Below are 21,716 nucleotides of genomic sequence, written 5' to 3'. Positions count from 1 at the left end.
GTGGATTCTGAGGCAGATGTCATGGAACAGTGTCATGGAAATGAAACCTGCAATGTGATTATTATGCTCTGCTGGTTTCTTGGATACTATGCTTCTCGTTTTTTTGTACATTGTGTACAAAAAAGTTTAAACTGGAATATATTATAGCTCTGATACAATACATACATTATTTTATTACATTTCAAAGAACCACAATTTAAACTAAACTCATATATGGCATTTACAGTGAAAAGCAGCAGCTGGAGGAGCTTCTAGCTCTCTGGGTAAAGGACAGCAGTTAAATCTGTCAGTTCAATAAGTGTAAAAAAGAAGCTGTAATTGAAAAAACATCTCAGTGAAATGACAAAGCAAAATGATAATAAAACAATAATTAATTTAACAAAAGTAAAATAAAATCCATCATACTTTTGCTGGATACACACTTCTGACTGACCTGATGCTGATATGCTTCACATCTAATAATACAGCACTATAACAAAATTAATTAAGGTGATTTCCAATTAAAAACATTTTGCTGAAAACATGTTAATCATACTATAGCATGTGTGTGGCTTTGCTTTTAGTGGAAGACTGTTTGTTATTCCTGCCTTTAATTTTAATTTAAATTACAATCAATATTTAATGTCAAGTCATTCAGGTCTGTGGCAAATGTCAATGAAGTCATGTAAAGAATGGGATAATGTACTATTGCTTTGATTCACCCCTGGGATTAATACTGATGTCCATCCCTCATTTATTTCAAAAATAAGTGTATCAAGCAAAGTACATTATTCCAATTTTAGCCTGCTTGTTTGATTAATTTATATATATTTATAAATACAACAACACCGCTTAAAACACTACTCTTGACCATATTGATACACACACAAGCACAAACATCTGCATATATAAAAACATTGGGCATATTTTAATGTACAATCATCAGTGTACCAAAAAGAAAAACAGACTCAAAACACTGTGCTGTGGAACTCCATATTCAGTAGTTCTTAGATCAGATTGTGTCCTTTACATCGACCACCTGTGTGTAATTTGATAGATAGCAGTGAGTATGATTTATCCCACTACTCACCACAGACCTGATTTATTTAAAGCCTGAAGCAAAATATATAATAGGCACACAAGGTACATGTAATACTCTGACAATTTAAATCTGGATGTGACTTTTTATGTCAAACAACATTGAGTAAAGCAAGACTCAAGGCACAGGCTGGCTCAGGATCCATCTGAAAGCTGAAAACCTGAAAATCTAGACCTTCAACAAAATGTAACTCTCTCACTTAAATTGTGGTTTGGTTTATTGAAGCAGTGCATCTCCTTTGGGGGGATTGGGCCACTGCTCCTCCTTTTTCTTTCCTGCATCTTTGAGATCATCAGGTGGAACATCTCCACAAAGTTGAGGAACACAGAGAGGACAGCCATCGCCAACATGAAGACAATAAAGATGTTTTTTTCTGTGGGACGACTTATGAAGCAGTCTACTGGTGATGGACAGGGGTAGTCCGGATATGAAATCTTATTAGGCATAAGTATGAAGCCATAGAGGTAGTACTGGCCTACGATGAATGCCACTTCAAGCACGATCTTGAACAGCAGCTGTATCATGTAGCTGACCAGCAGGACACCTTTGAGCTGCACTTTGCCGTGTTCATTGGAATATTTTGGAGCTTTAATCATCCCATTCTTATCAAGTTTCTGCTCCAGACGTCTTCTAAGCTTGTTTTCTCTGCGAATCACCAGCAGGACATGGCCCAGATAAATTAGTGTTGGTGTTGAGACAATGAGGATCTGGAGGACCCAGAAGCGTGTGTGAGACATGGGGAAGGATCGATCGTAGCAGGCGTTCTTGCAGCCAGGGCTTTTGGTGTTACAGTTCATGTTTGCTTGTTCATCTCCCCATATTTTATCTATGCCAGCAGCCAGAATGAAGATCCTGAAGAGGAAAAGAACACACATCCACACCTTCCCCACTACAGTGGAGTGAGACTGCACCTTATCCAACAAATCAGACAGGATGGACCACTCCCCCATGATGAGCCAGACTCCAACAGCACTATGCGAAAGAAGATATGTCGGTCAAGTCAGTCACTTATGTAGCACATTTTACACATAGGACAATTCAAAGTGGAGACATGACATGGCAGAATAATCAGAACAAATATGTACAGCAGTAAAACCAACAAACCAGTCCATATTTACAAACCTGACATGTTGGTTTATGTAACCTAAATTTTAAAATTCACATAATTGCTGTAGCAATTCAGGAGAAGGCAAAAATAAATCAAGCAATTAAAAAAGAAAAAAAATTACAAAATTAGAGAGCATGCCAAAGGTTATATGGTAGAAAAAGTCCATGCATACTGATTGTAAAGCGCTCTAAAAATTAGGAAAAACTGAAGATGCTATAATATCCCATATGTGGTCTACCCGAATGACCTTGCACTCAGCCCTATAAAATATGTGATGTTGTAGTTTGTAATCTGGTAGTGTGAAAACAATAAAAAAATACCGAGCAAGGTGATGGCACACACTAGCATCATGTCTTCTCCAAAGAAATCAAGTCAATTTTAGTATAGCCACAAATTGAAAATGACACATTTGCTTCAAAGAGTTTTACAACAAGGGACATCCTCTGTCCTTGACTTGAGTTTAATAGGAAGGGCAACAGAGGAGGGATCCCTCTTCCAGGTAATACACACATGCATATGTACAGAACAGGGCTGGTATAATTGGCTATGGGGCCCGGGGGGCAAAATTGCGGTGTAGGCCCCACACACACGCTCAGAGCCCTTGCCATTTAAGTTTTAATTGTGCCTCAGTGGTACATATTACCAAACAAATTTGTAATTAATTAAATTACCACAAACTAATCAACAAAGCCTTGATCTAGTGCATCACTATTTTATATTTTGATATACTCAGCTTTGTTTAGTCTTACAAATCAAAGCACCAGTGCAATGAATGAACAATAGCTCACTCAGATCTTTTCAAGAGAGCCAAAAAATTCCTATTACAGAATTTTAGCTTGCTATATAGAAACAAATCAGAACAGGTTACAACAGACCACACAGACACTCAAACGCAGCCTGATTTCCTAATAAATACAATAAAAACAAAACACCAGTATTATGAAATTATTAGAGATTAAAGATTATAGGATGGAAAGATTTTATATGCAACCCTAACCCTCATGTGCACTTGTTTACAAATGTATTTTTCAGTGCACAAGGGCCGCTACATTTTTAATTTGTTAAGGATTTTGAACTTTCAATGACTGGCTAATGCCAATCACAATATTATTGGATTGTAACTGCCAGATATTTGTGCCATCTCAACATACATAATATTTCCAGTTGAAAACATTTTTCAGGCGAGTTATTAACATTTTATGACAATACATTTTATCCTAGACTGTTCATTCACCAAACTTCCATTACTGAAGCATGTGAAACATAAACAAATAATTTAATACTCTGTCATGGTTTTCACATTTAACTGATTAATAATTGATATTATATTTGTACAATAACTCTTCACACAGTAATAAATTTTCCTACCGAAGTATCTGCTTTCTTCAGTCAGTCCTTGTAGTCTGACTGGTATTCTCTCACTTCCTTCTTATAATTCAGACTGACATTGCAGAATCATCAGATTCCTCCCAGGTCTGACGAACACACCCACACTCCCCAACAATGTGCTTCTCTGTCACTCAAGCATGGTGTTGAAATGGACTTATGTTGAGCAATCACAGTTACCAACTGCTGACAAAAACGGACATCAGATCAGCTGTTCCAATGTGGATGAATAACCCTTACTCCTTTTAAAAATGGCTGCTCAGGTACCCATGAGCACCATGCAGAATTTCTGGCTGCTCTAGAACACCAGCCAAGCTTCGATGAACCAGCCAAAGGGGCAGAAACAGTTTGCCTCTAGTGGGACTAATAAAGTTGTTTGTTTTGTATTTTATTGCATTGTATCATAGAAATCCAGGGGCCCTGAAGGCTCCAGGCTTTCTGTTTATCAACTGGTTAGTGCTAATTGAAATGGTATTCAGGCATATGTACTGCAACACTACAACACAGCGTCACCAGACATAATAGGGGCCTTAAGGTGGGCCCTGCTTTACCTGATCTTGAGGCCCTGTCTCAATAGGGTCCTTTTCCTCAGGAAAAATGTAGTCTAGTAGGGTTAATAGGGGCCTAGTAGATCATTTTGGCCCTGGGCCATGACTGTAGTTGAACTGTGGCAAGCAACAAGTGCAGTCACATCAAAAATATTCAGACTGACATTGCAGAATCATCAGATTCCTCCCAGGTCTGACCAACCCACCCACACTCCCCAACAACGTGCTTCTCTGTCACGTAAGCATGACGTTAAAATGGACTTATGTTGAGCAATAACAGCTCAGCTACCAACTGCTGACAAAAACTGACATCAGATTAGCAGTTCCAATGTGGATGAATAACCCTTACTCCTTTTAAAAATGGCTGCTCAGGTACCCATGAGCACCATGCAGAATTTCTGGCTGCTCTAGAACACTGTAGCCAAGCTTCAATGAACCAGCCAAAGGGGCAGAAACAAATTTCCTCTAGTATTAAAAATAAACTTCTTTGGAATGCCTCCACTGCTTTGCCACGGCTCTGCGGTACGAAGAGTCAGAAGTCAACACAGAAAGGGCCTTTTTCCATCACAGGACCTAACATCACAAAACCTACATACATATCATTTATCCAACTTCACAGGCTATGGTTTTGTTTCCACCTTTCTCTGTCAACTTTTGGGGTGAGCTTCTGGAACAAAATTTGGGCACTAACAATGTGATACTAAATGTAAGTTCCAGGTACTTTAAGGGGTGATTGGTCAAGCACAAGGACAACTACAACAAACATGACATCTGACGCAAGGCAGAGATGTTGATACAGCACACAGCCAGACAGTGGAGGGAAAAATGAAAAAGATTAAACAAGATTATAAAAATTAAGGCTTCATAATAAACAGTAACCAAAAAACTTTTATGTCATGTTCACATACGCATAAAGGAAAATCAATAGCAGTATCAGAGCCTCCGCTATTGTTGTCTGTCCCACTGCTTCCTTAAAACAAACAAAACAGGCCATATAAATGATGAGGTTGGTCGTGAGGTTGTATATATTTGAAATGTCCCAGTTTATAAAATACAGTGGAAACACATGGAAGAACCTCACACCAAAGCCTCATAAGGTTCTTAAGTTCGGGTGTGAAGCTGTGGGTTAAGTACCTGCTCCAGGTGCAAATTATCTGTCACAAATACCAGGCATGGGTCTATTGCTGGGTCCTCTGGATGTGTGGAAATGAAGTGTACAATACTGTTCCAAAGTGCATGGACCAGTATCATTTTTTCATGATAAAAAATTTGATGTAGAGTCAAGGAGTCAAGATTGAGTTCATTTTAGTGGAATATCAAATCAATAGATAGTATCAACACTATGTCATTGTGACTGGTAAAGTATCATACATTATTGTTGATTTGCTAACAAATGCACTATTACCTTCAGTACATGTTGACAGTAAGTAGTATCGGTAGTATTAGCATGGACATTAGACACAGTGAGATTGGGAGGAGCCACCAAAAAGCAACTGCTATGAATACAGGCACTACTAGAGGAGCTCATTTATTCCAAGTATTTCCTTGAATTTGTCACCTATCTGCAATTTGCAGTGATAGCAGTGAAGGTTTAATTTAACCTTTATTATACCATGATTGTGGAGAATATCTTCATCATTGATGATGATTTTCAGATTTACCAGCTCTGACATAGTGCCTCACCTGCATTCCCAGCAACAAGTCCTCCAGATGAAATGAGAAAATACAGCATTTGTAACTGCCCTCTAGAAAGACATGTAGAAGTGTTTGCTGATCTCACCCCTCTATTGGCAGGATGACATCGTCTGTTCCTTACAAAACCATTACAAATCACTGTTCAAGTGTTATGATGTGACAACATTACGGTAAAGGTTTGGTTAGACATAGATCAATGTTTGCGTTAAAATGATTACTTCATAAAGGTTAGGAGATCTTTGTCGCCATGAGTACAGTAATGATAACTTGGTTAAGGTGAGGGAATGATTGTACTCATGTCTGTTGGTGGAAAATGGGAAATGAACAGCAGTTTCCTGGGTTACTGTCAGATGTTTTGTTGAACATCCATCCACCCCCCATCCCTCTGCAGGTGTGTACATTTGGGATGCAATGTAAACATTTTGAGTAAAATGAACATATTTTACATTATTCATTATATTTAGCCATACAGTAACCTCTGACCCCCAGGCAGAAATTGTAAAAAATAAATTTTGACAAAAATTAATTATTTTTCAATAAAGTAATGCTTTTTACCTCGGAAGACCCTCTTCTCATAACTGCTATTCATTCATTCATTCATTCATTATTTGTTCTGCTCATGCACAGCTCCAGAAAAGAAAAGAAAAAACCAAAACGATTCAAACACAACTCTCAATTTACACATTCCATGATCAAAAAACAGGAGAAAGAAGAAAATCTTATTTTGCCTGCCCCTTGCTCACGACATAAATAAACAATAGAAATAGATGATCTGTCAATTACAGTCACTTAACGAACAATACTTAGAATAACATGAGAAAAAAAGAATCAAAAGCCATACACATTAGTTCACCAGTTCACCATCAACTAAGGAAACCCATTACCTGACAACTTCATGTAGTCAAATTATTCTTTCTTTATACATTATGTACTGATGCTTACATGTATACTGATGCTTAGAATTAAATTTCCTTCTATAGTCCTCGTCCTCTGAACTAAAAACAAACAACTTCTGTAAAATGTCATATGTTCATATGTTCATATGTCTATAAGTCAACCAAATCTTTAAGATTTACTAGTCTCTAATTTATGTTGCTCATGTTGCGCCATCAGTCTGATGCTGCTCACCATGACACATAGTGAAACATGTAAATGTTAACTTCCTCCTAATTGTCCTTAACTTGCAATTTCAGATCTTCCCTTTGAGACTAGTATACCTTTCTGCACATTTGCATTCCACATAACCAGGGCGTATCTTGAATCATGTACAGTCTGGGTCAGTCTGGTCACGTACAGTCTGGGTGTGCTTTGCCTCCCCCTCAAAGTGGGAGGTAAAGCAAAGTATGATTTACAGTGTGAATTAATCATAGAAAAATGTGGTGTTAAGTGTCATTAAGGCTTCCTTGACAGGAACTGGTTTACACAAGATTCGTCAAAATCACGAGTTTGACTGAGTGAAACAAGAAGCTGTTGAGCAGCAGACCAAACCCACAGGACTCAACAGTATTTAAGTCTTATCCTGGTCAGCGACTCACATCATTCATTGTATTGTGCTCATGGAAAAGAATGTCTAATATCTGAGTCCTGACAGGCAAGTACATTTCATATTTCTGTAACAATGAATTAAAACACCTGCTAATTAACACAGAATTGTGTCACTGGAGGTATTTTAGTGTTTCTTTAAGGCAAATCACTTGCTGTTCCAAGACACCATATCAGCATACTTTAGTTGTTGCATATTTTGAGCGTCTTGCTTCCATCATAGACATGAGCTATGTCTGTAAATTATATTGTATTTATAAAGCCATGGCTTTGAGACATCTGGGCCTGTATTTATCAAACTGCTAAAAGTGAAATTTTGGACTTAAAAAACCTTCTCATTGAATATCTTTGGAATTAAATTAAATTTAATGTTACTTTTATATTTAAGGTGAGCACACACCTTGTCAGACATGTTTTGGAATGACTGTATGAGATATCATTCATCGCTCATTATGTACAATATATTATATGAAGCAATATGTATTATTCACAACAGGGTAGCTTTAGTTCACCAGATGCAGCTGCTGTTTTCTTGTTTGTTATCTAAAGATGTTACACCACTTTTTATTCTTGCACTTTTAGATTTGCAAACATCTTTTTTGTGTGGTGCTAGATTCACCTTGTCACCTGTTTATTCGGATGTCATCTACCAAACTTTCTCTCAATTTTGTGTCATTTCCTATAATTCCTTCTCATGTATATGGTTGGAGGCTACCATATACATGAGCTAGTGCTCTTAGAAGTTTAATAAATATAGCTCCATAAAGGCTAAAGGGCTCATAAGACTCAGTTTTATGAATGTTAGAAATCCTAAGCTTACTTGTTGAATTATTTTCTGGTTTGCCTTTCACAGAGACATAGCTTTTGACAGACTATTGTTGTTTTCATTTTTAATATTTTTTGAAAAATCTAAGTATCTCTGGGTTTTTATCTGTTAGTAACATAAATGCTCTTTGTACTAGTCTCATTTATTTTTCAACCCACAACTGTGTGTGTTTCTCCACTTCAGATATTAGTTTCCAGACATGGGTGACTGGTCTTACCTATCCTCACTGCTAGACAAGGTTCAGTCTCACTCCACTGTAGTGGGGAAGATCTGGATGAGTGTCCTCTTCTTGTTCAGAATCTTTGTCCTCGGTGCTGCTGCAGACAAAGTCTGGGGAGATGAAGTGTCTGAATTCTACTGTGACTCTCTAGAACCAGGTTGCGAACATGCCTGCTACAACTGGATGTTCCCAATGTCCTACGTTCATTACTGGGTCCTGCAGATCATCTTTGTGTCAACACCCACCCTGGTCTACCTGGGCCATGCTGTTCACATCATTCACAAAGAGAAAAGGATGATAGAGCAGTTGCGGGGCAACACTAATGGAAATATACTGAAGAAGCCCAAATATACAGATGACAGAGGGAAGGTGAAGATAAAAGGCATCCTCTTTTGCACTTACATGACCCAGCTGGTCCTTAAAGTCATTCTAGAGGTGGGATTCAGTGTGGGCCAGTTCTACATCTTTGGACCTGTGTTCATAGTCTCCTACTTCCACTGTACTATCTCTCCACCTTGTGCTCATCTCAGCGGTGCCCAGTGTTACATTTCTCGTCCCACAGAGAAGACAATCTTCATCCTCTTCATGCTTGTAGTTTCTGGCATTTCGGTGCTCCTCAACATCATTGAAATCATCTACCTGCTCTGTAACAAGAGGAGAGACAGCAGGAAACAGATGCTAGCTCAGCAGCATGTGCTCAGTTCACAGAAGTACCCATCCAACCCAGCATGGGAGCCTATGAGCAGCCAGTGTGGAGGCTTCCCACTGCTGCCTCTGCCTGCTCAGGGTGTGTCAGGCTTCTGCAGTGATGAGAAAAACATCGACTGCATAAGTAAAGAGAAGGACACCTGATACATGAATTATACATTATACAATGTTAGATGTTCTTTTGCATACTTCACTCTAAAATGTTAACTGTTTCTTTTATATGGTCAATAGTTGGATCGTGTGAAAGGTTCTTAATGATTAAATTACATGTGCTTTGGGACAATAATGTTAATAGTTTAGAAATGACCTTTGCCGTATTTTTTCCTCAACTGAAGTTCAACTGAATAAATTAATTTACAAAAATAAGTGTTCACCATACTGCACTCTGATTTGTCAATAACACCAGTTCCCCTGTGTCAGACATGGTGAGTAGAGGCTTTACAGTTATAATAATGGACTGGACCATCTGGAAGAATTTCAGTCATTCTCCATTGAAAGTATTATTATATACATCATAATATGGCATATGTATTGTATTGACAATATGAGTTACATTGTGCTGCAAAAAATGTTCACAATTTACAATAATTACTTATTATAAGTCTGTTGGAATTAATGTTGTAAAACAGCAGCTTTGATGTGAACCCAGTTGTTGTAAACAGATGACAGTAGCCATTTTAAAATGTAATTAGAGAGTCCAGAGCACCTCCTCAGTGCGATGAGACAGTAAATTATTGATTCACAGTAGACTGACAAGTTGTAAGTTTGGTAAATGACAATGATAGTGAGTGATTAAACAAGTTCCATTAGATAAAGTCGTAAGGTGTGGTAATGTAATGCTACAACACAGGGGTGTCACTAGAGATTTATGGTTAGGGGGGCTAAGCCTTTACCGGGGGGGCTGGGGGGAGGATTTTTTTTTTATTGGCCCCAAAATGTTTGTTTGTCATGAATTTTTAGAGTAGCAATAGGTATAAAATCAGCACAATAGATCTGTCTCTTCATAGTATGTATTAGGCACAGATCTAATATGACTTAAATGCTTCCATCCACTTACAGCAGGCACAGATCAAGCAAAGGTATTGAAGTCAAGGAAAGCTATCTCCTCTCTCTTAGATACGTTACAGGTCCTAAGTATGTAACTGATACACAGACTGATGTTTGATGTGTGAACCTCTAAACCTAAAAATCATTTAGGCTAGTTTATGCCTAGTATGAGTAATAGGCTTATGTCATAAAATTCAGTATTAATTTTAACTCAAAGCTTAAACAACTCCCACTCGCTTTCTTCTTGATCACTATCCTCCTCCTCTCCCTCTCCTCACCTGTTTTCAGTAACATGTTATTTTATTAAACTCAGATTGACTCAAGGCTTAATGAGTGATCAACCAAATTAAATTTGTCTGAACTGGCAAAATCTTCTCATCTGACCGGCCTTCGGCACTGACATTAACTGATTATAAACAACAATCTATGCCTACTGATATGATTGTTTTGAAATACTTAAGGGGTATATAAAAGCATAGTATGTAAAGAGCTGTCAATAACATTATTTCTATCTCTTTGGTCGTTCACACTTTGGCTGGCTGGCTCATCAGTTAGTTAGTACAGTGGAAAATGCTTATAGTGATCACGCCGTCTGGATCAAATTAATCACTATAAGCAGATAATTATTATAAACTTTTTCTTTTTCTTTATTTCTCATGCAGATAACCATATAATTGACATTTGTACATTTATTACACAAATAAAAAAGTAATGAAATGGCCAGGTTTGCTATTCACTGTAGCTATTTCAAAATACAGTACAGCTGTTTCACTGCTGATGCCTCCTGACTCATTTTAAGATGGAAGCAGTGGTCGAGTGAGCTAGAGAGTGGATGTGGAGAGCGAGCAGTGGTAGCGTGAAAGCTGGTGAATGAAAGGAAGAAAACGTTATTTTCTGATTGTTTCACGGTGGTTACAAATAAACACACCTAAACCCCGCACCTCCATAGCCCTGATAATGGTGCAGCCACTAATTACAATATCATATGTGTATCATGGGAGTAAGGTAAAAAAATAAAAATAAAGTTACTGTAATTTTATTTTCCCCCCATGTTTTCATGTATGAAAAGACCCAAAATGATCACTGTAAGCAGACAATTGATTACTATAAGCAAATTATTTAAACAGCATTTAGGAATGATTCTGTCCTGAGCTTTTTGATCCATATAAGTGGTTTCCACTGTATAATGTTAATGTTATATAGCCTATCCGCTTGTCTTTTCCTCACTTAAACCTAAAGTTAGCAAAAGTTAAGCAAGTAACAAATGAGTAACAACTTGATAGCTCGCTACATTGACCATAATTTGCCACAAATTCATATTAGAGCCTGGTATCTTCACTCTGTTACAACTTACTATTTCACTCTGTATATTATGTTTATCTTGGTAAAGTTTTAGCCAACATCTTGTCACAACTACAGTGTTTTCCGACTACCGTTACAGTCTCTACTGTGGGCTCTGAGTGGGCAGCACAGCCAATGGAAACGCTGGATTAGAGCAGCAGCACTAGGACCTCCCCCAGGGCGCTAAAGAAGATTTTAGCAACGCCCCTGCTACAACATGTACACAGTAGTGTGATTGTAATGTTCCCACATACACCTGCATTGCATTATTTCAGTCACTAGGTGGTGCTATGCACTAGTCAAATGCAATATGTGAGACCCAAGTGGTTTAATGGAAAGTTACAAAATACACATGAACAGTTCACTATCAACAGGTTTTAGTTTGACTTTAGGAGTGGTGCTTGCTGAGTGTATTTCAGTTCTTTTCACTTTAATTTGTTTTATTTTATTTATTTATTTTTTTCCATAATAGAAATGATAAGATCTTTTAAGACCTCATAACCACACTAGGATCTTTATCATAAACCAAAGCTAGAGAACACTGGAAGGCATCAGAAGCAAATACTCAAACACATGGCTTTGAGGAGAAAGAGAACATAAAACAGCATACAGCCAAAATAAAAACAATCTAAGAACTAGAAAGCATCATAGGAGCTATAGGGCATCATTGGCATGATATGACAGAATAAAGCATTATAAGAATAACATTTAATAGAGAGATTTTTGGTTAAACTAGGGATTAGGATAGCAATTATTTACACTTGTTCATTATGGGTTTGTGTCAGGATTTATCTTAAAACAAGAATGAAAACAGCTGGTCAATGCACTAAAATCAACAGAATTCTTGACATCCATTGAGATGAAATCCATGCCATTAAAGTTGTTTTCAGACTCATTGACTTGTTAAAAGCAATGTAATAATAAATGTCTGCCAATTTATTACAATCACTAGTGGATGAATTAGCCAGATCTTTTACTCAATAATCAATACCACAATGTAAAAATACTCCATTACAAGCAAAAGATCTAGCATTCAAATTTATCATCAGCTAAATGTACTTAAGGAGAGGTACTCATTATGCAGAATGCCCTCTGTCAGAATGTTACATTAGTGTTAGTGTATTATTATAATTGATAGATTCATGTGAAAGCAGCATTTTAATGTTGTAGGTGGCAGAGGTAGAGCTGTTTTGAACTATTGTTTGGGTATTTTAATCGGAAACAATGTTGTAAAATTTAATCTACACAGAAACCTGTAATTCCAGCTGTGACCTAAATGAAGTGGAGTAGAAGTAAAGCAGCAAAAATGGAAATAATCAAGTAAAGTAAAACTACCTGAAAGTGCACTACTTGTGTACATATATATATTTAGTTGTCCTTCACTAGTCACATTACATTTCCACTGTGCTACTGTGACAATATAACATCAGAGGCCCTGCATCTGTTTTCCATTTTAAGTCAGGACTTTTAAGAAAGGGATAAATTCTCTCTTTTAGTTTTAGTTCGTCATCACAGCTTGTATTTTTTATGGAACAAAACAAAAAACAACAAAACAAACTAACAAACAAAAAACAAAAACAAAAACAAACAAACAAAAAAGAATCCACACCTTGGCTGTCTGAGTCTTTTGTCTTCGTCCTCCCAGCAGACGGGGGCTTCGGTCTTGACGTAGAGATCAGGTGACTGTAAATTCTCTGACGGGACTGTTATAAGGGAGGTTTGACAAGTTGGGCTCAGTTTCCCTCTTGGTCTCAAACTTGGATTTCAACTTCGCTAGGGAGTGATCTCTACAAGTGACGGAGAAAGTCCCTCCGGGCCCTCTTCTTTCTATCTGTAACTTTCCAGGTAAGTTTAAAACATTATTGTGTTTTTTTAACGTGTCTGAAGAAAGTTTCCTCGTCAGTAACCCTGTTAAAAATAGTCGGAAAAAGCTCCGGTGCGCTTCAAACTACATGCAGTGCAACTAAGAAAGTAGGGTAAAAGAATTTTCTTTCCTTTTCCTTCACTTTTAGGAAAACCGCTCCGTTTGCCTACTTCATTAATTATCTTCAACTAAATGTAACGTTCAGGAAAACTACCTTAGGCCTTACCTTAGACAGAGAGAAAAATGTGAAATACGACAAAGAAAAGGAATCAGAACTTAGTGGAAAAACTATTGATTCATTTATCAAACGAGGTCCGCAGTAACTCTTATAAACGTTTACTATCATTTTTTCCATCCAAAACCTCATTTTGCTGTCGCAGTGTGAGCCACTGATCTGTCCTCTGGACTTTACGACTTAAAGTAAAGTTCTGTTGTATATTTAAAGAGTCACGCCCAGAACCCAGTGACAAATTTACTTTAAAAACACTTGTTCAGTAGCCACCAGGAACCTAGAAACTAGAGAAATGCTAAATAATTTGGACTGTTTTTCATTCATATCTAGTGACTTCTCATGGAAAACCACTTCACAGAGTCGTCAGTGGGATTTCAGAGGTCTGCTAATTGGGCCATTGTGTTGGAGTCTATTGTTCTGCTCTGTCTTCGTCATTTTCCACCAGACAAACTCACTCATGTAGAAAGTGGCGGGATTTTCTCTGTCTAATAACAAAAATAAAATCACTTTACTATTTCCCTCACCTCATTATCTCCCATTTTTTACTCTTCATGTTTGACTCTCCTGAAGACTCACACGGTGAGGGGAATTTCTACAGAATGACAATGAATTCTGGATATTGGCTATTCTGGATATATTCCAGGTTGCAGGAGACATTGTATGTGCTTTATTATAAGATAAGTGAGAGCACATGCTGTTTGGCACCATGTGGATTAGACTGAAGGTTCCTACTTATCCACATGAACCTCCTTATGAAGGCATGACCCTGTCCCTGCTCTCTTAAGTAAAATGTATTTTTGTATATCTGTTGGAGGTTTTTCCTTGTCACCACACACTGCTCTAAAACTTGTGACAGCCCTTCTCAGTTATATGCATGGGGCAAAGAGACCCGATTTGGAGTCTACAAACCTCCATCCATACTTTTCATATGGGATGGTTGAACAGTGAAGGTGAGAGTGCAACCTGGATTAAAATTTACAATCTGTCCTTTATCATTTAATTATAGTAAAAATCACATTGCGCTCTGCTAATTTTGCTGAAGACCCCTAAAGAACTCCAAAAATTCCCAAAAGTCTCATAGAACCCCTTAAAGGACTTCTTCTTTGTATATGAACTGAATATTATCAGTGTATTCATTTCTATTGTTCTGGACCTTTGAGACTCTTGCATGGATACTGAGTCTACAGACAGTTATAGTTACTTTTGACCAAGGGTGGCGCTAAGTTTCAGGGGATGAGCCCAAAGGAGCACAGTGCTGCAGAGTTAACTAGTCAGTGTTTTACATCCCCTGACTAAGATTGTACTTTAATGTCAGTGAAATGTTAGTGTAACTTAGTTGGAAAGCCAGTCTATCGAGACTTTGATTGAACTTTGTCACAATGGTCAGACTTTGATTGAACTTTGTCACAATGGTCAGGACTACATTTTTAATAGGAACTCAGCTGATCCCAGACCTTTGTAATGGGCTGATTTTCCTTGAGAAAATGTTCTGTGGATCTGCAGGGCTTCTCTGTAATCACTGAGCAAAGAAGCTCACAACAGGCCTAACTGAGTAGACTTAGCTGCAGTGTCTGTTCTGCCACACACACTTATCAGATTGGGTACACATTCATGCAGCATAGTGGCTTTTTTCCAGCAACCTCATTCTCAACAGCTTGGCTAAGACAACAGCATTCAGCAGATTTTCTTCTCTGAAGTTTTTTTGCATTTCTGCCCAGCAGACAAGCTGCGTCTGCTGATGATCAGCTTTGTTTCTTTTATTCCTTGTTTAATCTCTCCTCCTCACTGTATTTCACAGACAAGAAAACCTGTTGAGGAATAGCTGGACTAAGGCTTGCAACAGAGTTTAAAACTTGAAACAGCAACTTTAGTTTCTGCACGAATGGAAGTAGAGGTTTAAAGACTACTGAAAGTTGTAAACATGTATAAACTCTGACATATACATTTTTAAAACAGGTTTAAAGCTGTACAACACAATAGTTAGCAGGTTTTCTTGCTTGATATTGTTTGAAGGTCTGAGAAAGAAGTTTAGACGTGCAGCAGAAAAATAATTTAGGTAGAATCCTCTCATGTGACTGAAATATGTTTTTTTTCCATGAGTGCTGACCAGGTTGATAACTGTGCTTGAGACTGAGAGGAGTTGATTACCTTTCTGATGCAAGAAATCTAACAATATTAAACTTTCTGTATAAATCCGATCTAAAGCACTTTTTTTTTGATGAATACTAAAAGGTTGTTAAAGATTTTTCTCAGTTAATGAATGAGAGATTTAATTTCAGATTTTCACATCCTTGTCTCAATTTAAAGGGCAGTGTTGCATAAACTGACCAAACTGTGTTTTCTGTCTCTGCTCTCAGTAATTGGATTAGCTTGTGTTCTGCGTCATGAAACATCTAGTTTTGTCTCCTCCAATAACAATGCTGTTTAATCACATAACGCTGCCAAAAATACCAAATGTCAAGAACGCTGAGGATGTTAATCTTCCCTAAAAATCAAAAGTTTAATTTAGATATGTTGCACTGTAGCTGTGTAAGCTCAGTACAGCAGCATGTGAGTGGTGAACATTTATGATATGTTTTAATAGTTGATACTGTCTATATATTATTGCCAGTTCAGCATTGCCCTTTTTGTTTCACCAGCTAACGCTCCCTGAGGATGGGTGACTGGAGTGCTCTTGGTCGTCTGCTGGACAAGGTCCAGGCCTACTCTACTGCGGGGGGGAAGGTTTGGCTGTCTGTCCTCTTCATCTTCAGGATCCTTGTCCTGGGTACTGCAGTGGAATCAGCCTGGGGAGACGAGCAGTCTGCCTTCAAATGTAACACCCAGCAGCCTGGTTGTGAGAATGTCTGTTACGACAAATCCTTTCCCATTTCCCATGTTCGCTTCTGGGTTCTCCAGATCATTTTTGTGTCAACGCCCACGCTCCTCTACCTGGCTCATGTCTTCTATCTGAACAGGAAGGAACAGAAATTCAAAAGGAAGGAGGATGAGCTTAAAGCCGTGCAAAATGATGGAGGTGATGTTGACATTCCACTGAAGAAAATTGAGATGAAAAAGCTTAAGTATGGCATTGAGGAGCATGGCAAAGTGAAGATGAAGGGGGCCCTGCTCAGAACCTATATAGTCAGTATTTTCTTCAAGTCTATGTTTGAGGTGGGCTTCCTGGTTATCCAGTGGTACATGTATGGCTTCAGCCTAGCTGCAGTCTACACTTGTGAGAGGGCCCCATGCCCACACAGGGTGGACTGTTTCCTGTCTCGTCCCACAGAGAAGACCGTCTTCATCATCTTCATGCTGGTGGTCTCACTGGTGTCCCTGCTGCTCAACGTCATTGAGCTTTTCTATGTGTTTTTTAAGAGGATCAAAGATCGTGTGAAGGGCAAACAGCAGCCCACGCTCTACCCCAGTGGAGGCACTTTGAGCCATACCCCGAAAGAACTGTCCACCACCAAGTATGCCTACTATAATGGCTGTTCATCCCCAACTGCCCCACTTTCACCCATGTCCCCCCCAGGCTATAAGCTAGCCACAGGGGAGCGAGGAACTGGCTCATGCCGTAATTATAATAAGCAGGCAAATGAGCAGAACTGGGCCAACTATTCCACAGAGCAGAACCGTCTTGGCCAGAATGGTGGAGGAAGCACTATTTCAAACTCCCACGCACAAGCCTTTGACTTCCCCGATGATACCCATGACCATAAGAAACTGTCCTCAACAGCAGGACACGAGCTGCAGCCGCTGGCACTGATGGACGCCAGGCCTTGTAGCCGGGCCAGCAGCCGGATGAGCAGCCGAGCCAGGCCAGACGACCTGGATGTGTAAGCCCTGGTTCCACCTCCTCCCACCTCTGCCTGGCTGACGACATGTGGCAGCAGCCAGAGAATCAGGAAACACTCAATCACATAGGTTCATGCAGGAGGTGGGGCTAACCTCAATCACTGTCTTCAACATAGACTCTTAGTTCATCAGAGAGACATTAAAACTTGTTATATAACACTGTCAAAGGTACAAGTTGCAAATAATTTTGATGACTTTTACCATAACTTTTTAGTGGAGCTAACACAGCTTTAAGAAAATAGAACAGCAGGAATGGCATCTAACAGAGGTATTCCTTAGAAGCAGTTACTCCTCAGTTCAAGAACAGAGGAGCACACTGGTCAAAGTGACTTGTTTGCTTTTAACTTGCCAAGCTTACATTGAAGAAAAATTCTGTTTTCGTAGTTTCTGCTAAGCTTCCTATTGGTGACGGAATTTTACTTAACAATGAAGGTATAGTGACAGCTTTACAACAGGGTGACTTGTTAGCTGTGTCTTTTTAACATTTGACCAGGAACACCAGATACAAATTTGCCTTCTAAGCTAACTGTGGTTCATTTTTTTTTATAGAAATAAATAAAAGCAGGGTCCAGTAGCGTAAGAAACAAATCCCCATCACCACATGTCCCACATCCCCAATGTTGCTAAATGATCTAAACCACTTGATTTGGAATTTAGAGAGTGAGGTGAGGGTGAACACATTTAGATTGTCCATTCTGATTGCAGACAATAATTATAACCATTGGCAGTTTGGTACAACAAACTCAAACTGCTCGTACTTGCAATTTTTCAGTTCTGACCCATATGGCACTTACAAAATAAACTCGTATTAGAGTTGTGCGTAAGGTATCTAAAACTGCGTTGTTATGGTTAGTGAAAGATCTTCTTTAGGGTTAAAAAAAAACGACACTGAGTTTTGGTAGGACATAAGATATAAACACTCCTGTGCCAAAGCCACTTGCTTTGTACACCTAACTATTCACCCTCACCTCTTCCCTAAGAGCTATTACTGAAGAATGATGTCACACTACTTCCACCTTTGTTCCTGACAGTCATTTCAAGTACGACTGCAACAGGTCTCTTACCAAGAACGCATAAACATAGATGTTTATGTATTAGATGTTTGCACAAATGACTAATGCTGTTGTTTTTCAGGTGAGGACAGTCCCTCGCATTGATATTCACTTTTATTTTCACAGTCAAATAAGTGGTTTCTGTGATTTATTTACCCATGTGATCACTTGTATGGTGACCCTGTGCACACTGTTATAAAGCTGTGTAGCTCAGCATAAGACACTATAATAACCAACAGGAAGGATGGCCAAAAGTATGAAATAGGAAAATGAAAGACAGGTTTTTCTTCACTGATATACACACAGATACACATACAGAGACACACACATACACGTGCGCGCGCACACACACACACACACACACACAGTGTCTCTACATTCCATTTTTACCGACGCTGCACTGCAGTGCTTTTCAGACATGTCTGAATTGAAAGACAGTTTGATGGATTCAGCCACACATTGAGTTGCTTGCTTAACAAAGTTGGATTTATGTTTGAATCAGCACGATTTATAATTTTTCATTTTTCTTCTGCTTTCACTCATATCATAAATATCTTATCCCAGTTTTCAATTACAATCATATTATAGTCACTCAGAGAGAGAGGCTAAAATGTCCAGTGCCATCGCATAGACAAAGAGCAACTACATGTAAAGTGTTAACCACCTGGCTCATCCTCTGCATGTGGCTTATAGTAAAACATGGTATTGGGGAGAATGCTTAACAGTTGTAGTGAATATTTATTGCTTGGCATCTATAGGACACCTACCACTTAGGGGAAAAATTGACTACTATCCAGTGTCTCTAAATCACAGAAAACATCTTATAGCAACTCCCCACAAACTGTATATTTATTGACAGTTTAAAAAATTTGCTTTTTTTCTTTAGTAACTTTGTCATTCAGTCTGAACTGTTGTTTCCTGATAAACTTTGAATTTATGTGTTGTCAATCTGTGTTTTCATTTTGTGGTTTTATTTTTTTTTTCAGGTGTGTGTGAGAGTAGCAGGGCTGAGGTTTCAGGCTGCTATGACACAGCAAACATAAAGAAAGGCTTTATTACTGTCATCATTTAACAAGTGCATTCTCTTTTTTCATCATTTGTCAGAAGTAGAGAAAGACAGTAGAATGATTATCTGTGTTTTACATATTTGAGTGAATGATTCTTTTGTTTTGTAGGTAATATTTTGTCTTTCAGACTCGATGTACCCATTGCTGCTTGAGAAATAGATATTTAGTACTGTAAATCAAGCTAACTGTGTCACAATAAAAATGTGAGTTTTTAGAAGACTTCTTATAGATCTGGACTAATATTTAGTCAATTATATTAAAATGTATGCCAATGTAGCTCCACAACTACCAAACACTAGGATAAATCTCAATTTGGGCTTTTTTTTCCCTTTTTATCTGAATTTTTAAGTGTGCATCATTCTGTCGGTACTTACATGTGTCATTGACCTTTCAGCTACAATGGTGTTTGCACTGAGATCTTGGTGATAGAGGTGTAATATGATGCACACAGAAAGTGGTAAGAGTTTTCTGATATAGATGTTACTAATTTATTTTATAACACAGAAATCACTACAGTGCATAATATCAGACATCTGATCGCTGGTTTCATTGATGAGTTCTGTGAGAGATGTCTTCTTCCGTTGACAGAACAGGAACAATAGTCATTTGTTGCAGTTATTCAGACAACGCTAATCCATGGGGATCCACTGTTGTACAGTGTAAGTGCATGATAGCAAACCAACAACTCATTCATTGTATCTGTGAAAAGCTATTTTAACCAATAAATATTTTTCTTTCTTAATTATTGGTTTTATTGCAGGCTCTTCTCTTTGTCATCACTGTGGTTTGTATGAAACACAGTGTTTATTTTGGAATCTCATTATAATTTAGGTTTAGTCTATTGACAAAAATGTATATTTGTTTCAGGAACACTTTGGTCTTTCCTCATTGTCTCATTTATTCAGGTCACAGCTGTCACCAACTTTTTTTCTAAGAAAATTTTATATATCAATATCTGACCAGGCATTTCTGATCAGGAAAGATACAGTACAGCAGCTTGTTGACTCAGTATCACAGGTGAGATCAGAGGGGAGAAAAGCCTTTGTCAATGTGTATGCCGAAATGTTTAATGTATAGTCTGAGTCGGGTCACATGCTCAGTTCAGCAGTGCATTAGAATACTTCTGGTGGGACACATAAGTAGCTGACAGCCAGGTGATCTAAACAATCTCCAGTCATATTTGATGTCTCCTCCTCCTTCAGCATTTAGGCTGTGAGGACCACATTCTTGGCTAGCCAGCTGCCAAATGCCACTGCTGACTTTGTGCTGGTTACCTCCATGTATTAAATGTCTCAACATAAGATTTAGATGCCTCTCAGAGGGTTGGAAAAACAACTTCTAATAAAACCATTGTAAGACCTGCTGGTGTGTGTCAGTAATGCATTTTCATCAAACTTAAAACAAGTCTAAAGTTGGACATAGGAGGATTTCACCGTCATCAGTCTTCACATTGCTTACTCTAATTGCCACACGTTGCTGTGTCAAACTGTGCTGGCCTGTCTCCATCATGCCAGCCTTGCTCCTCTTATTATAATAAATCAGATTTACAACAGCTGTTCTTGCCCAGTCCAACTGTGTTTTTCCCATTCAAATATGGAAAATACATATGTCATTCATACATAATCCTTTCAATTTATGATGAGAGTTTTTCTGACTTAACAATTGTAACATTCATGGAGGATTGCAACTTGTGCTTAAAACAGAGGAAAACTCTGTCCAACTAAAACTGGCAAGGCCCTCTGAACACCACATATACCAAGTCATAATCCAGATAAAGGAGAGTAATAGAACTCTAGGTTTTCAGTCCTAAGGTGTGCTGTAGCTTTGATAAAGGCTTCCAAGAGACGCAGTTAAATTTCATAATATGAAAGGACATGGCTCTTTTTCACTTCTCCAAGTTTCCTATTTAATCTTTCCACAGTGCTAAATCAAACCACATGTGTGCAAAGAGCCAAGCTACAGTCTGAAGACCACATGTGGCTCAGAGACAGAGAGGGGAGGAGTGAGCGGGAACATTTAACTTTTATTAATTATTTATTCATTAAGCAGTTCTAACAGTAAGCTGAAGGTGTGAAGACCAGCGCAATAGATGTCAAATAATTCCTTTTTTTCTCGTGGAACAAAAAGCTCCCTTTAATTCCATTGTTATATGGAAAGTACATACT

At 38.3% G+C, this 21,716-nt stretch overlaps 3 protein-coding genes across 4 annotated transcripts; 2 read left to right on the top strand and 1 right to left on the bottom strand.

The window, feature by feature from the left end:
• Window positions 1–886: 886 nt before the first annotated feature.
• Window positions 887–8,469, bottom strand: LOC121882359 (gap junction Cx32.2 protein-like). 2 transcript variants are annotated; one of them, XM_042390563.1, is made up of 2 exons: window positions 8,401–8,469; window positions 887–2,050 (listed from the first exon to the last, which is right to left on the bottom strand). In XM_042390563.1, the coding sequence occupies exon 2, from the start codon at window positions 2,026–2,028 to the stop codon at window positions 1,255–1,257; it is 774 nt and encodes a 257-aa protein (XP_042246497.1). In that variant the 5' UTR covers window positions 2,029–2,050; window positions 8,401–8,469; the 3' UTR covers window positions 887–1,254. The 2 variants fall into 2 exon arrangements, with proteins under 2 accessions (XP_042246497.1, XP_042246496.1); XM_042390562.1 differs by lacking the exon at window positions 8,401–8,469 and adding an exon at window positions 3,555–3,581.
• On the top strand, window positions 7,353–9,939 carry LOC121882358 (gap junction Cx32.2 protein-like). The gene is made up of 2 exons (XM_042390561.1): window positions 7,353–7,406; window positions 8,367–9,939. Exon 2 carries the CDS (start codon window positions 8,383–8,385, stop codon window positions 9,253–9,255), a length of 873 nt encoding a protein of 290 aa, XP_042246495.1. The 5' UTR covers window positions 7,353–7,406; window positions 8,367–8,382; the 3' UTR covers window positions 9,256–9,939.
• Window positions 9,940–13,126: 3,187 nt separating this feature from the next.
• Window positions 13,127–20,293, top strand: gja1b (gap junction protein alpha 1b). Its single transcript, XM_042390560.1, has 2 exons — window positions 13,127–13,344; window positions 16,235–20,293. The coding sequence occupies exon 2, from the start codon at window positions 16,251–16,253 to the stop codon at window positions 17,415–17,417; it is 1,167 nt and encodes a 388-aa protein (XP_042246494.1). The 5' UTR covers window positions 13,127–13,344; window positions 16,235–16,250; the 3' UTR covers window positions 17,418–20,293.
• Window positions 20,294–21,716: the final 1,423 nt, after the last annotated feature.

Source organism: Thunnus maccoyii, chromosome 17, assembly GCF_910596095.1.
Source record: "Thunnus maccoyii chromosome 17, fThuMac1.1, whole genome shotgun sequence".
Taxonomy (NCBI): Eukaryota; Metazoa; Chordata; class Actinopteri; order Scombriformes; family Scombridae; genus Thunnus; species Thunnus maccoyii.
This window is presented reverse-complemented; position numbering and strand designations above follow the sequence as displayed.